Source organism: Phyllopteryx taeniolatus, chromosome 5 (genome assembly GCF_024500385.1).
Source record: "Phyllopteryx taeniolatus isolate TA_2022b chromosome 5, UOR_Ptae_1.2, whole genome shotgun sequence".
In the NCBI taxonomy this organism is placed as follows: Eukaryota; Metazoa; Chordata; class Actinopteri; order Syngnathiformes; family Syngnathidae; genus Phyllopteryx; species Phyllopteryx taeniolatus.
Window position 1 is genome coordinate 11,014,239 of NC_084506.1, and position 17,103 is coordinate 11,031,341.

The 17,103-nt window shown below is 44.5% G+C and overlaps 1 protein-coding gene across 1 annotated transcript in view; it reads left to right on the forward strand.

The window, feature by feature from the left end:
- The window catches only part of hydin (HYDIN axonemal central pair apparatus protein), a 131,753-nt gene that overhangs the window by 68,770 nt on the left and 45,880 nt on the right, over nucleotides 1-17,103 (forward strand). Inside the window, exons 45-54 of the mRNA XM_061773925.1 lie at nucleotides 108-181; nucleotides 305-469; nucleotides 695-892; nucleotides 993-1,193; nucleotides 6,507-6,715; nucleotides 12,909-13,091; nucleotides 13,266-13,385; nucleotides 13,456-13,615; nucleotides 14,597-14,769; nucleotides 14,880-15,078. Coding sequence (XP_061629909.1) covers nucleotides 108-181; nucleotides 305-469; nucleotides 695-892; nucleotides 993-1,193; nucleotides 6,507-6,715; nucleotides 12,909-13,091; nucleotides 13,266-13,385; nucleotides 13,456-13,615; nucleotides 14,597-14,769; nucleotides 14,880-15,078 — 1,682 coding nt within the window. The remainder of the gene's footprint in view (nucleotides 1-107; nucleotides 182-304; nucleotides 470-694; nucleotides 893-992; nucleotides 1,194-6,506; nucleotides 6,716-12,908; nucleotides 13,092-13,265; nucleotides 13,386-13,455; nucleotides 13,616-14,596; nucleotides 14,770-14,879; nucleotides 15,079-17,103) is intronic.

The following is a 17,103-nucleotide window of genomic DNA, read 5'->3' on the forward strand; positions in this document are numbered from 1 at the left end:
AACAAGGTCACACCCATGATTTATTGTGTGGGTTGATATTCGTTCATAGATTAGAGCATGAAAATTACTGCATTGTATTGTAATCTCACCTCTTTCTCTTGGTGCAGCAAAGCAAGGCAAAGACGAAAAGAGCAAAGACGAAACCAATAGAGACATCCAGTCTGATTCACCATCAGAAGCGGTGGGTTGACCATGAAACAGAATAGAGTACTACTTTGTCACTTTTGGCTGGCGACCACTCAAAAGACTTTCAAACCAACATACTGGGAGTTCATTTCTGTTATTTGTGTCATCTTCTTTCTAGCCCACGGTAGATAAATTGCACAGTATGTTCAGTGCATATGAAAAGATCCAAACGCAGGTGGAACACATTCTCCAACACTGGGATCGTGTTAACTGCTTGTTGCGGGTCCCACTTCCAGGTCAGGAGCCTCCACCAGCCCCAGAAGAGCCCCCAATAGAAAAACAGGTACTTGTCTTGCCCTCTTGTGTTGTATCCATCCATCCATTTTCTGAGCCACTTCTCCTCACTAGGGTCGCAGTTGTGCTGGAGCCTATTCTTGTGTTGTATTTTATTTGTAATTAAACTGTTTGTACACAGATTAACTCTTGTTGTATTAGAAAAAAATCATTTTCTGGAACTTTCAGTGTTCCAACAATATTCATCTTCAAAATTCAATGGTCCTCTTTACAGACTCCTGCGGCAAAGAAGAGCAAAAAATCCAGTAGCAAGATCCCATCTCCGTATAATCAGATGGAGGCATCCCTCAAATCAGAAAAGGCACCAGAGAAACCCAACATCATCCCTCACATTGTTCTTAAACTCACAGGCAAAGACTATCCAGATGTACTCGAATTGCTCAAAAGAAAAGCCATGCCTCCACTAAATGAGGTGGAGCCAACAAATATAATTTTAATTCCTGCATTTATCATTCATCATGCCAGTATATTTCTTACTCTTATCTTTTGGCATCCCTTTTCAACCTCGATAGGTACTGGATGATCTAGGTTTGGGAACGGGCACACTTTCTATCCCTCCTCCTCTTACCTTCTCAGTGATTCATCTACCCAAAAATAGGGAGCGAGTGAAAAGACAATTGAACTGTAATTGTTTCACCTTTCTGAGTCGTTCTGCCGGAGATGAACAAGATGAGAGAAAAGAGGAAGATGATGAAGATGTACAATCAATAAAGGTAAAGTCTCCTAATGCTACCCTTGGGTCAAATTCTTCAGGACTTTAATTTTGACTATCATAGCAATGCAGATGACACACAGTTATACCTAGCAGTGTCTCCAGATGACTATAGTCCAATTGAGCTGTTGTGTCACTGTCTAAAACAGATAAATAACTGGATGAGCCAGAATTATCTTCAATTAAACCACAACAAAACTGAGATAAATGATTTTTGGCAATAAAGAAAAGATGATTGCTGTTAGTAAATACCTGGAGTCACTCTCTTTAAAAATCAAAGACCAAGTCCAAAACATTGGTGTACTGATAGATTCCGATCTGACTTTCAAAAGTCATCTCAAATCAATTACTAAAACTGCCTTCTACCATCTGAAGAACATATCCAGAGTGAAGGCTTGTATGTGCCAAGCACACCAGGAGAAGCTCATCCATGCTTTTATCTCAAGTAGACTGGACTACTGTCATGGTCTTCTGACTGGACTCCCCAATAAGAGCATCAGACAGCTGTAGCTCATTCAGAATGCTGCAGCTCAGGTTCTGACCAGAACAAAGACCTCAGAGCATATTATTCCAATTCTTAAGTCTTTACACTGGCTTCCAGTCAGCTTTAGAATAGATTTTAAAGTTCTGCTACTGGTCTATAAATCACTAAATGGTTTAGGTCCTGAATTCATGAAAGAAATGCTAATAGAATATAAACCCAGTAGGGCTCTGAGATCGACAGACTCAGGTCAAATAGTGGGGCGCAGAGTCCAAAGCAAGCATGGTGAAGCAGCATTTAGCTATTATGCTGCACACAAATGGAATAAGTTGCCAACAGAAGTGACGTCAGCCCTTCAGTCAGTGTGAATGTTTTTAAGTCCAGGTTAAAAATGCTTTTTAGAGCATTTCCACTTTTAAATGATATTTCTTTCACTGTATGCTGTTTTAATTACTCTTACTCTTACTAATAATTACTCTTTATTTTTTTATTTTTGTTTTAAATGTGTATAAGCTGTTTTCCCCCCTTTGTTTTTAAATGCTTTTAATCATGTAAAGCACATTGAGTTACCTTCTGTATGAAATGCGCTATATAAATCAATTTGCTTTGCTTAATGCACAATCTGATGATAATATCTGAAATATACATCCATTTAAGAGAAATTACAAAACATTGAGATCACCAGGTTTAGGTTTTATCAAAGTTTTCCACAGGTGTTTGAATAAAAGGTGTCTTACATTTGCAGCGTATATTGGTTTGGATAAAAGCGTCATTAATATGTGAAAAGAAAAAGTCAGAAATTAGACGCCTTCATCTTCTGCTGGGGTGATTTAATGAACTTTAGAAGTTTACAATGAAATTATTTGTCTCATGTAGGGCACCACGTCCCTTTTTATATTTGTAAAATTTGGGAAAAGTGACGAAAAACCTCTTTCAATCTCTGTCATCTAGAAGGCTTGCTACATTAATAGAAATAAGAATTCTTGATTTCAGCGGTCAACTGTTTGGATGCAAAAACACACAGTACACAAAGGAAGTGGAATTTTAGAGAAAATTTAATTAAACTACAGGGGAATTCGGGGAAACAATGCAGAGGGACTTTACTACAAAAATTACAGGCAAATGTACATAAAGAACAAGATATAGAGCGAATGACTGAACTCATAATGTGAGCGTAAAATTAGTGGATGTGCGCTGAGCGATGTTAAAGCTGGGAATCTATGTGATCGTTAGTCTAATCCAAAATGATTATGCACTAATTTGTACTTGGATAATCAAGAAGTTGTACTCACGCAACAAAGATCACGTGAGGCAGGTGGGTCTGTTCTGCCGGTGACAGGTTGAGTTGAAGAAAAAGACAAAAAGGAAATAGGAATAGGAAAAAGGGGGTAAAGCGGCCCAAAGCATACAAGCAACTTGTTTGCCACGCGCTCAGAGGAAAATCGTGCACATTCTTCCTGCCTGGTTAAACTCGCGGGAGACTTACTCTTACACAAAAGCGTAGTACAGGAGTTGGGGCCCGCGAGTGTTGGGGCGGGGGTGAAGGGTTTTGCTGGACTCAGCACATGTGGCTTGCCTACCCTCATGTGCAGAGATGAGGCTTTGGACCGGAAGCCAAAGTTTCAGGCGGAGAAGGAAGACAAGAGCCTGAGAAGAACAAAAGGTCTCGGTCTTTTGTACTTAGAAGGAAGGTGTCCAAAAGACCAGCCCGGGAGACCACACCTTTGATATTGAATTTAATTCCAAAGTTATCTGTGGGCTAAATCCATCCATCCATCCATCCATTTTCTGAGCCGCTCACTAGGGTCGCGGGCGTGCTGGAGCCTATCCCAGCTGTCATCGGGCAGGAGGCGGGGTACACCCTGAACTGGTTGCCAGCCAATCGCAGGGCACATAGAAACTAACAACCATTCGCACTCACAGTCATGCCTACGGGCAATTTAGAGTCTCCAATTAATGCATGTTTTTGGGATGTGGGAGGAAACCGGAGTGCCCGGAGAAAACCCACGCAGGCACGGGGAGAACATGCAAACTCCACACAGGCGGGGACGGGGATTGAACCCCACACCTCAGAACTGTGAGGCTGACGCTCTAACCAGTCGGCCACCGTGCCGCCTGGGCTAAATCCAGTGGATCTAAAATAGGAAAATTAATTCCCAGCTTTTGCAGACATCATGGTTAACATATTCTACGAGTTTTTCAACCTTGTTTGGTAGCTAAGACCACTTAATGTCAGGGATGTAACATTTTGTGTTGTCTGAGGTAAAACAGACATTCTTTTCAAACAGATTTGACAGCGGACCTGTGTAAGAGAACACAGTCATTAGTGACATTGGTCTCATGATATATACTTGGAGAATTCATGCATCGTTTTTGTAGTATGAAAACATAAATTTAACACGCCAAATCTGCAGTCATGAACATTCAGCTTGCAATGACTCTTAAGCGCCAGCGAGCGTCACCCATACACTAATAATGATCCCAGATAGTCCATTGTAATTCCTTTGAGTTCATGCAAAGTTCGGTGACTAATAAATCCATTGTGGCCTGTCTAACTAATAAATCCATTGTCATCAATTATTCCGAACTGTCAAATTTGATCAGGGGGTTTCCCAGATTCTTGGTCATTGGGTCAGGTCAGCAGAAACAGGTCTTATTCGGGGAAACATTAAAATGGCCGGGAGGAGGACTTTAAACCAATTTACGGCCTCCGTTGAGTTAAAACAGACTTCCTGTGCGCTGCGCAAACTGATCTGTTGGTTCGAAGGTCAGGAGGCGGGAATGCAAAGGTCATCAGCTCTTAGGGGTGCCATCGACAAAGGGATTTTATAGGGCATATTCGTTACACATACTTCTGTCAAAATACACAAAGGATAAAGAATTACGGCGCATTTCATATCTTGTCACTGTCTGATTGAAATCACTTGGCTTTTTTCTTTTTGGGCAGGGGGGTGCTTTTGTCTCATGTCCTGAGTACGGCTTTCATTACCATGACGACCAGGGACGGAGCTATGCCATTCTGACGAAGAGAGCGTGACTCAGTGAAGCTACTCCGACTTAGTTGTCACCAATCAATAACTTTTCCAACTCTTCTAGTGACATTTTTTCCAAAAAGGGACACACACCATTTTTTTTTATTTTGATCTTTTAAAATATTTCTGTAGATTCTGAGGCTTCCTCCAGGAAGTGATGTTTGCCCCTGTGTGTCTTCCAGACTGAAAATGATTTGCTTATGAGTGAAGTGACCCCTGGCTAATTTAGCCATATTTAACCATTTAGCTTTGAAATGGTTGATCATTGTCCAGCCTAGCTGCCAAATTAGTTGTAATCCTCACTGTGGGGGCGGTTTTGTGTAAATTAATCCCACTCTTAGAGACACTTTCAGAAATAGGCAGATAAAAAAAAGATTTACTTGTTTCTTTAATTTTACATTTGGTGGATGGGCAGGCACTCCAGACAGACAAGTATGCATGTGGATAAACATTTTGGAAAGAAAAACCCACAATGGTGCATGAATGTGTCATCTAATTAGCATCACAGGTATCTTCAAACCTGTAATCAGTCAGTCTGCCTATTTAAAGGGTGACAAGTAGTGACTGTGCTGTTTGGTGACATGGTGTCTACCACACTGTACATGGATCACAGAAAGTGATGGAGAGTTGTCTCAGCAGATTTGAAAGAGAATTATAGACAAGTATGTTAAAGTTAGGTCACTAATGGTGTAGTGGTACACTCGCCTGACTTTGGTGCGGGCAGCGTGGGTTCAGTTCCCACTCAGTGACGGTGCGATTGTGAGTGCGAATGGTTGTACGTGTCTATATGTGCCCTGCGACTGACTGGCGAGCAGTTCAGGGTCTAGTCCGCCTTTCGCCCGAAGTCAGCTGGGATAGGCTCCAGCGCAGCAATATGCTGCCTAGTGTCAGAAAGCTTGGTCTCAGTCACAGGTCATTGGTCTTCCAGCAGGATAATGACCCAAAACACACAGTTAAAAATACCCAAAAACGGGCCAAGAGCAAAACGGACTATTCTGAAATGGCCTATTATGATCCTTGATCTAAATCCTATTGAACATCTGTGGAAGGAGCTGAAACATGGGGTCTGGAGAAATCATCCTTCAAACCTGAGACAACAGGAGCAGTTTACTCAAGGTGTAGGGCAAAATACCTCTTGATGGGTGACAGTTACCGAAATTATTTGATTGCAATGATTGCCTCAAAAGGTTGTGCAGCAAAATATTCAGTTGTATTTGTTTAATTTATTTAACCTTTATTTATCCAAGTAAGAAAAATTGAGAGGAGATTCTCATTTGCAATGTCGACTTGACCAAAGACAGCATAGTACAACTAAAACAAAGCAAAAATAAATGCAAATACAAATACATAGACGAACAAACAACAGCAACAACAAATTAAAGGTAGTAATTTTTTGCCAAGCCTGTCATGAGTTTCTTTTCTAAAATTATTCTATTGAACTACATTTCAAAAGCAAGGTCTGATTTTCATTTGTTATTTTTTCATTACATATCAGTTTCAAGTTATTTGAATGACCATTGGGGATTTTCTTTCAATAACAAAAGGGTACCACCAATTTTGTCCACATGTATAACGATACAAGCAATTAAAAAGTGATTTTTCCATAATATCCCCCATGTATAAATCATCTTGACAACTCTCGAGGTAGAACAAGGCTCAGTTGCCATTTGTGTGCCCCATCACACTGACATCTTTCCCTGCATTCCTGATTGTGTGTGGTTTCCTTCTCTGTGTGGTGTTAATAAAAAAACAGTAAATGCAATTACATCTATGTAGTGTTTTATGTTTTTGTGTCCTAAAGGCACCAAAAGGTCGGAGAGCAAGTGCAAAACTGAATGCTATGAAAGATAAGAAGGGGAGAGAGAGTCAGAAGAGTGTGAAACGGCCTGCTGCACTTCCAAAAGCCAAAGGTTTGGAACAAACCTTAGCTTCTGCACTTGTGTCTTCCACACCTGACATTGCTGAACAGGATCCCCACCATGCAAGTGTGGAGCAAAAACGCAACCAGAGGTAAGAATATAAAACTATTGACAGTATATTCCATCTGTCATGTTCTTTTAAATCTCTTCCACAAGCTTTTAGTTAACTGCTAGATTTACTGCTTTATTTAATGTAAGCATAGTTTTCTGTTGTATATTATTATTTTTTAATTGTTATTGTTAATGGTAAAAAATACATTTTACTTTGGATTGTAACTTGTTCTTTAAATTGGCATCGAAATGACTTAAATATTATAATTTTGGTACATATTTAAATGGCACCTCCTTGAGCCGTCACCTTGTCGTGGTGGAGGGGTTTGTGTGTCCCAGTGATCCTAGGAGCTAAGTTGTCTGGGGCTTTATGCCCCTGGCAGGGTCACCCATGACAAACAGGTCCTAGGTGAGGGACCAGACAAAGCACGGCTCAAAGACCCCTAATGATGACGACAAACAATGGACTTCGTTTTCCCTTGCCCGGACGCGGGCCACCGGGGCCCCCCGCTGGAGCCAGGCCTGGTGGTGGGGCTCGAAGGCGAGCGCCTGGTGGCCGGGCCTGCACCCATGGGGTCCGGCCGGGCACAGCCCGAAAGGGTAACGTGGGTCCCCCTTCCCATGGGCTCACCACCTGTGGGAGGGGCCATAGGGGTCGGGTGCAGTGTGAGCTGGGCGGTGGCCGAAGGCGGGGACCTTGGCGATCCGACCCCCGGCTACAGAAGCTGGCTCTAGGGACGTGGAATGTCACCTCTCTGGCAGGGAAGGAGCCCGAGCTGGTGTGTGAGGTCGAGAAGTTCCGACTCGATATAGTCGGACTCGCCTCCACACACACCTGGGGCTCTGGTACCAGTCCTCTCGAGAGGGGTTGGACTCTCTTCCACTCTGGAGTTGCCCATGGTGAGAGGCGCCGAGCAGGTGTGGGTATACTTATTGCCCCCCGGCTCGGCGCCTGTACGTTGGGGTTCACCCCGGTGGACGAGAGGGTAGCCTCCCTCCGCCTTCGGGTGGGGGGACGGGTCCTGACTGTTGTTTGTGCCTATGCACCAAACAGCAGTTCAGAGTACCCACCCTTTTTGGAGTCCTTGGAGGGGGTGCTGGAGAGCGCTCCCGCTGGGGACTCCATTGTTCTGTTGGGGGACTTCAATGCTCACGTGGGCAATGACAGTGAGACCTGGAAGGGCGCGATTGGGAGGAACGGCCCCCCCCGATCAGAACCCGAGCGGTGTTCTGTTATTGGACTTCTGTGCTCGTCACGGATTGTCCATAACGAACACCATGTTCAAGCATAAGGGTGTCCACACGTGCACTTGGCACCAGGACACCCTAGGTCGCAGTTCGATGATCGACTTTGTGGTCGTGTCATCGGACTTGCGGCCGCATGTCTTGGACACTCGGGTGAAGAGAGGGGCGGAGCTGTCAACTGATCACCACCTGGTGGTGAGTTGGCTCCGATGGTGGGGGAAGATGCCGGTCCGACGTGGCAGGCCCAAACGTATTGTGAGGGTCTGCTGGGAACGTCTGGCAGAATCCCCTGTCAGAAGGAGTTTCAACTCCCACCTCCGACAGAACTTTGCTCATGTTCCGGGGGAGGCGGGGGACATCGAGTCCGAGTGGACCATGTTCCGCGCCTCCATTGCTGAGGCGGCCGACCGGAGCTGTGGCCGTAAGGTGGTCGGTGCCTGTCGTGGCGGCAATCCCCGAACCCGTTGGTGGACACCAACGGTGAGGGATGCCGTCAAGCTGAAGAAGGAGTCCTATCGGGCCTTTTTGGCCTGTGGGACTCCTGAGGCAGCTGATGGGTACCGGCTGGCCAAGCGGAATGCAGCTCTGGTGGTCGCTGAAGCAAAAACCCGGGCATGGGAGGAGTTCGGTGAGGCCATGGAGAAAGACTTCCGGACGGCTTCGAGGAAATTCTGGTCCACCATCCGACGTCTCAGGAGAGGAAAGCAGTGCACCACCAACACTGTGTATAGTGGGGATGGGGCGCTGCTGACCTCGACTCGGGACGTTGTGAGTCGGTGGGGAGAATACTTCGAAGACCTCCTCAATTCCACCGACACGCCTTCCCATGGGGAAGCAGAGTGTGGGTTCTCTGAGGCGGGCTCTCCTATCTCTGGGTTTGAGGTCACCGAGGTAGTTAAAAAGCTCCTCGGTGGCAGGGCCCCGGGGGTGGATGAGATTCGCCCGGAGTTCCTAAAGGCTCTGGATGTTGTGGGGCTGTCCTGGTTGACACGCCTCTGCAACATCGCGTGGACATCGGGGACAGTGCCTCTGGATTGGCAGACTGGGGTGGTGGTCCCCCTTTTTAAGAAGGGGGACCGGAGGGTGTGTTCCAACTACAGGGGGATCACACTGCTCAGCCTCCCTGGTAAGGTCTATTCAGGGGTGCTGGAGAGGAGGGTCCGTCGGGAAGTCGAATCTCAGATTCAGGAGGAGCAGTGTGGTTTTCGTCCTGGCCGTGGAACAGTGGACCAGCTCTACACCCTCGGCAGGGTCCTCGAGGGTGCATGGGAGTTCGCCCAACCAGTCTACATGTGTTTTGTGGACTTGGAGAAGGCGTTCGACCGTGTCCCTCGGGGAGTCCTGTGGAGAGTGCTTCGGGAGTATGGGGTACCGAACCCCCTGATACGGGCTGTTCGGTCCCTGTACGACCGGAGTCAGAGTTTGGTCCGCATATCCGGCAGTAAGTCGAACTCGTTCCCGGTGAGGGTTGGACTCCGCCAAGGCTGCCCTTTGTCGCCGATTCTGTTCATAACTTTTATGGACAGAATTTCTAGGCGCAGCCGAGGCGTAGAGGGGGTCCGGTTTGGTGGCCTCAGTATTGCATCTCTGCTTTTTGCAGATGATGTGGTTCTGTTGGCTTCATCAAGCCGTGACCTCCAACTCTCATTGGAGCAGTTCGCAGCCGAGTGTGAAGCGGCTGGGATGAGAATCAGCACCTCCAAATCTGAGACCATGGTCCTCAGTCGGGAAAGGGTGGCATGCCATCTCCAGGTCGGGGATGAGATCCTGCCCCAAGTGGAGGAATTCAAGTATCTTGGGGTCTTGTTCACGAGTGAGGGAAGAATGGAACGGGAGATCGACAGGCGGATCGGTGCAGCGTCTGCAGTGATGCGGACTTTGTATCGGTCCGTTGTGGTAAAGAAAGAGCTAAGCCGAAAGGCGAAGCTCTCAATTTACCGGTCGATTTTCGTTCCTACCCTCACCTATGGTCATGAGCTGTGGGTCGTGACCGAAAGAACAAGATCCCGGATACAAGCGGCCGAAATGAGTTTCCTCCGCAGGGTGTCCGGGCTCTCCCTTAGAGATAGGGTGAGAAGCTCGGTCATCCGAGAGGATCTCAGAGTAGAGCCGCTACTCCTCCGCATTGAGAGGAGCCAGATGAGGTGGCTGGGGCATCTGATTCGGATGCCTCCCGGACGCCTCCCTGGTGAGGTGTTCCGGGCATGTCCCACCGGGAGGAGACCCCGGGGACGACCCAGGACGCGCTGGAGAGACTACATCCTTCGGCTGGCCTGGGAACGCCTCGGGATCCCCCCGGAAGAGCTGGATGAAGTGGCTGGGGAGAGGGTAGTCTGGGCGTCCCTGCTGAAGCTACTGCCCCCGCGACCCGACCCGGATAAGCGGTAGAGAATGGATGGATGGATTTAAATGGCATTGATGATTACGGGGATGTATTGATTCAGAATGAAACTGACCATGCTCAGGCTATCTGTGGTAGTTTCAGTGACTGTGGCCCTGATTTATTAAATGCTTGCCCCTGCAAAAGCGGGTGCAAACTTGATTGCAGCACAGATGTGGAAGCGACTCTACTAACCAGGCACAACTGGGATTTCATCTGCCAAACGTTAATTGCAAGGCAGTTAATTTTGTACATTGTGGAGGGAGTATCTACAATTTCATCAATTTAGCACGGGCAGTGTGATTTATCAAACTTGAGACAAATTTCTCTGGCTGATTTTTCATCTTTAGATAGCGCTTCTGAAAGGCAGATGCAAACCAGCACATAAAGCAGGACAAGATCAGCACGGGCAAAATGAGAGGCAGCGGGGAGACCTTTTCTGCTCATGTAAACATTTTTAAAACGCAAACAAAAATTATGGTGACATATGGTCTATTCAGCAATGCAATTTTGGAGCTTCTGAATGATTCACATATAAATGTGGACACTGACTGACTATATACTCAAAACAGCTAGCAAAAGATAATGGATTTTGTCAACAAATAATATGCATCTCTCGTGAGTACGATATCTTTAAGCCTTTTAGGTTTTTGTCATGTTTATAGATAATGATTATGAACTGCTATAATGTAGTGTAAAGATTTGGAGTTGATTGTTGCAATGAAAGATAAACAAGGCTTGACGTTCACTGTTTTGGTCACCAGCCAATGTGGCTACTGCTTTCCCAGAGTTACTAGCCAATCATCATTTTAACCAGCTACAATTTTAGATTATATTTCTTTTTACTTATCGAAATACATTGAAATAAAAATTTTTTACCTATCGAAATACATTTATCAACAGGGTTGGGGGGCAACTGGGGTTGCTGATAAAACTTTCAAAGTACATTCGTCAACGGGGGTGGGGGTTCTGGCTGCTGATTAAAGGCCCACGTACTAAATGGACTGCCCGCCACTGCCCTTTATGGACAGTATATAGAATGAATTAACCAAGACTGGTAAATCACAAGTCACTGATGGTGTAGCGGTTCACTCGCCTGACTTTGGTGCGGGCAGCGTGGGTTCAGTTCCTACTCAGTGACCGTGTGAATGTGAGTGCGAATGGTTGTTCGTGTCTATATGTGCCCTGTGACTGACTGGCGACCAGTTCAGGGTGTAGGGCGCCTTTCGCCTGAAGTCGGCTGGGATAGGCTCCAGCGCCCCGCGACCCTAACCAGGATAAGCAGTGTTAAAAATGGGTGGTAAATCACATTGGTTGCTAACTTTCTCTGAAACTGCTATCATCCCCATTCCTCCAGCAGCGTATTTGTGAGGTCACACACACGGGTGTTGGACGAGAAGGCCTGGGCCACTGTCCACTCAGAATCAACCCAAAGGTGTTTTATCGGGTTGAGGGCACGACTCTGTGCAGGCCAGTCAAGTTCATCCATACCAAATTATCTCATCCATGTCTTTATGAACATTGCTTTGTGGACTGGTGCACAGACATGTTGGAACAGGAAGGGGTGATCCCCAAACTGTTTGACTGTCCAAAACGTTTTGGTATAAGGAAGCATTCAGAGTTCCTTTCACTGGAGCTCAAGGAGTAATATTTTGGAGATTTTCAACTTTGTGGGAACAGCTTGGAGATGGCATTTCCTATTCCAACATGACTGTGCACCATTGGAGAAATCAAGGTTCATAAAGACATGGATGAGACAGTTTGCTCTGGATGAACTTGACTGGACTGCACAGAGTCCTGCCCTCAACCCGATAAAACACCTTTGGGTTGATTTTGAGTGGACAGTGAGCCAGGCCTGATTTCAGCGCTATAGAACACTTTTGGATATATCAGAGAGCAAAGGCCTTCTTGTCCAACATCAGTGTGTAACCTCACAAATGCACTTCTGGAAAAATGGTCATAAATTCCCATAAACACACTCCTAAACCTTGTGGAAAAACCTTCCCAGAAGAGTTTAAAATGTTATAGCTGCAGAAGGTTGTCATATTAAACCCTATGGATTAAGATTAGGATGTCACTTATATTCATATCTGAGTCAAGGCAGTTGAGCGAATATTTTTGGCAATATAGTGTATATTGTCCCCTCTGGAGAAATGTCCACCAGCCACCACTGGTCATGCCATATAAAACTCCCTTCAGCTCTGCATTTCCATGTGTCTAGATCATTTCAGCGCTCAGTGACAATTGCCCCTCTCAGAGCAGTTTTTCAGGTGGCTGTTTCAAGTTTCAAACAAAATGTAACACAGGATAGTCACATACTGTACCTGTACATAAAATTGCCAGGCAGTCGGGACAAGTTAAATCAAACAAAGCATGACCTTTATGTGGTTGCTGGCTCTCCCAAATTATCGCAAATTCTCAGAGAGATCAATTTATTTTCTATATTGATATGCTTGTTTACCGCTACCATTAACACATTACCATTCCATCACTTCAAACTTCATTTTGTGCTTGCGATTGCAGTCAGCTAAAGTGAACACATAATTTAGCTTCTGCTATTAGGGATCTTAGTAAATCAAGCCCTACGTGTTTATGTTTTTGTGTGCAGCCTGACAACGTTTCGCTGGGTTGTACCAGCTAAGGGGCAAGTAGTGTTGAAGATATGGTTTTACTCTGGCTCCCCTGGGAATTTTGAACAGATCTTCAACTTTGAGCTACTTGGCACCCACAAAGTCTACCAACTCCTCTGCAAAGGGACTTGCATATTTCCCTCCTTCTGCAAAGACTACAAGTCAGTCAGAGTTATTGAACTGTCATGATGAGATTTTTGTTGTTGTTGTAATTGTTGCAATTATCTCTGTGAAAGCCTCATTGGAATTTCTGACAGGACAACAGTGAGTTTACAGACTGTGCCTTTATTTTTATGAAGATATGCTTTAATGTCATTCTTTTTATTTTCTCACAGGGTTCTTTTCCCCTATTGTCGAGAGGTGCCAAAATTCACTCAAGGGCTTAAGAGGACTTATGTTGTTAATCCTGGATTCTATGAATTTGGACCATTACTCTGTAGCAAGACCAGAGACAGGTGAGAGGAGCAATGAGGCTGGTATTTTTTGTTCCTGCTGCACATTACTTGGCTATGTCAATCTGTGCAGATACAAAGATAATCGGTTTCCAGAGAACACAGAGAGAATGGTGATCAAAAACATTGCAGGACTAGAGGCTGAGGTTCAGTTCCATTTCCAAAATGACACACAGGCCATCACATATATGCTAGATCCTCCCAACATGACTCTACAACCTGACCAGGAACAGGTAACAAAACATAGAGTCGACATCACAATGTGATATTATAAGAGGCGGTCCTGAACCGAATGGCGCCCTGTGCGATGGCCGTAGATTGCCTCCCCTTGGCCGATTGTCAAAGTGGGGAGGGGAGAGTGGGGTGGTGGGGTGCCTCCTGAAAAGTTCATGGCCAAAGTGTATGCACCCCGTGGGACGCCCGTCAACTGCGCACCTGGCAGATCGTCAATAGGGTGTGGTGGGGTGTGATGGGGGGTCAATATCAGAAACCTTAACCAGCAGCTCCAGGAGAATGTTTTGTCTGCTGTTTTCCTTGGCCGAGCTGTAATTTAGTACACTAGTGGGGTCTTTCTTTTGGGGGGGGATATTCCAAATGGGCTGGTTAGCACGTCTGCCTCACAGTTCTGGGGACCGGGGTTCAAATCCCGCCCCCGCCTGTGTGGAGTTTGCATGTTCTCCCGGTGCCTGGGTGGGTTTTCTCCGGGCACTCCGGTTTCCTCCCACATCCCAAAAACATGCATGGTAGGTTGATTGACAACTCTAAATTGCCCGTAGGTGTGAATGTGAGTGCGTATGGTTATTTGTTTCTGTGTGCCCTGCGATTGGCTGGCGACCGGTTCAGGGTGTACCCCGCCTCCCGCCCGAGGATAGCTGGGATAGGCTCCAGCAGCCAGCGACCCTAGTGAGGATAAGCAGTAATGAAAATGGATGGATGGATATTCCAAATGGTTGGTTTTCATTCTTTTCTCAGCTTCACATTTGTTTTGTTTCTCACCCCTCGACAGCTCTCTGGGTCTCATGTCTCTTTGACCTCGTACTAGTATTAATATATCTTCAGAGACATACCCGAAATCGAAAACTGAGTGTAGACATTCAATTTTATTTATTGTTTGAAAACCTTAAAAAACAAAACAATGTAAAACTGTATTTTCAAATTACATCATAGAGATGACTGTTTTTATATTATACTGGGTTATTATTCCACCTTGTCAGGAGTTGACTGTCTGGGCCTACCCAACAACTCCAGGAGAAATCAAGGACAACATTGTGTGTTGTATCAAGGACAATCCGGAGGTTTTCACTATTGCGCTGTCCTGCTTGGGGGTACGACCAGAGCTGGAGCTAGAAAGCAAGCGTCTGAATTTCAACAGGGTTTTACTTCACAGGTACCAGATATTTGAGATGTTTTTCAACAATCAGTATCCGTCAGCCCTGTTTCCCGTGTCCCATGTGTTAGAGGCTTTTTCTATAACATAACATGTCTTCTCCACTAAAGGCAGGAGAGTCGAAGTGTGAAGCTCCACAACAGGACACCTCTGCCAATATCTTGGAGGCTTCATGGTATAGAGGAACTCGGTGACGAGTTTAGTGTATCTCAGGACCACAGTGTCGTCTTACCTAACTCCTCCCTCCTCTTGACTGTGCACTTTTTGGCCAAAAAGCCATTGAATATTAAAAAGCAATTACGCCTTGAGGTAAGCTACCATTAGGCATGTGCACATAACAATTGTGGGAACTGATTAGCATTTATCAGTACCGTGGTTTCGATTCCTTCTAAAGAATGAACTTTTTGAGTCAACGTACTGAACTGAATCACCTTATGAAGTGATTCGTTTTTTTGTCAGCTACTTGCGAGCAAGTCGGCTGGGAACGGAAACACAACTACAGCGTTCTGTCACTCACTCATGAATCTTGACCAATGAGCAGCCAGCGTGCAAGCGGTGGAGGAACTGTACTGAACGTACTGAACTATGATTTGCGATTTGCCACGGAACGACGAAGCATAACTGCAGCGTTCTGTCACTCACGAATGACCAATGAGCAGCCAGTTTACAGGTTGAGGAGTGTTCTGAACTACTACTGTGAGTGAGTCGTTCGCGATGCGCCAAGGAATAACGTGCAACGCAGTGAACTTCTGCCATAAGTGATTTTAACAGTTTGTCGTCGTGGGTATGGCTTTCATTGGCATCCGTTTGTCCAACAGCTAATGGCTAATGTTGTGTCAAGTGCATAAAAACAAGCACACGAGGCAAGTATCGAGGTAGCCATTGTCTTAATAGACAAAACATAAAATAATGAGAGTATAAGCAAGGTGAAGCTGGAAGCAGCGGTGAGTTAAGGGAAATTTATTTGAAATGATTTATAATAAATTTAAAATAACACATGTATATATGTACACATACAGTACATGTTATCCTCACAGTCTGCTAGAATTAATATTGTTGTTTAGTATTATCATATTAATAATGCTAATTTGCAGTTAAATTGTAGTTTTATAGTTGTATAACAAAACTTGCTTGTCGAGTGTTGTTTTTGTATTTCTTCTTTTCATTTCAGTACAAGAAAACTCAGTAATTAATGCATTAAAGTCCCCCTAATTAGTGGTGGTCTTCAATGCATTGATTGTGATTAATTAATTACAAACAAATTAATTAGTTTTTTAAAAAATGTACACATTTTAATCACATTTTGTGGTCCAAACAAGGCGGAACCTTTGTCAGTGCATGATTTCAAGGTATACCGATTACACTGACACAAACGTCAGAGCTCAGCACCAAAATGGTGGAATTGGATTAAACAATTTAAACGCAATTCTGTTCTCAAAAAATGTTCCTTAAATGGCACTTTAACTTTAGGTCTGTTTAATTTTGGCCAGGGATATTTTATATAAATGTTTCTGTTTTGTATTAAAATGAAATTAAAACCATTTTTCCAGCATTAACAAAATTCCTGTTTGTGTCAATTATTTGGTTTAGTCATCCACTAAAATCCATTTAAATTAAACCATGTTGCTTTTTAGAAAAATATTGTTATATGATTAAAATGTAACTATTGAAATTAATTACTTAGTCTCTAATTAATTAGATTTTTTAAAATTAACTCCCACCCCATATATATATCAAATCAAATGAATACTTCCTCCTTGTACTATTCTGAAATAAAAACTAAAACTCTAATTTGATTATTTGAAAACTATATAGCTCCCTGTCTATGTCCTGGTTGCAGTTTTTTTTTTTTGATAACAGATTGAGTCACAACATCGTAAAAGGGCGCATTTTCCCTCGGGAAAAAGCTATTGCCAAAATTCTTCTTTTTAATTTAAAATGGCTTACTTTAAAGGGGATATATTTTGCCAAACCAACTTTCTCTAGTATTTGGGATGTAATGTTGTCTCTATGGTGCCTCAGTAACTGTGAAATATTTTGAAATATTAATTATATTAATTATAATAATAAATATATATATGTACACACATAGCCGCTACTGTGGAAGACTGGTTAGCACATTTACCTCACAGTTCTGAGGTCTGTTTGAACCCTGGTCCCCATAACTGTGAGGCAGATATGCTAACCAGTCATCCACCATGTCATATAATACAATAAATAATATCATTAATAATAACAACCAAGCTTCAAGACGACAGAGGTGGGTGAGCGCGGTGCGGGTGCCACCCGGTGTCAGGGTGTCACCGATTGTCCGCTGTGGTGTAAAGTCTCCGG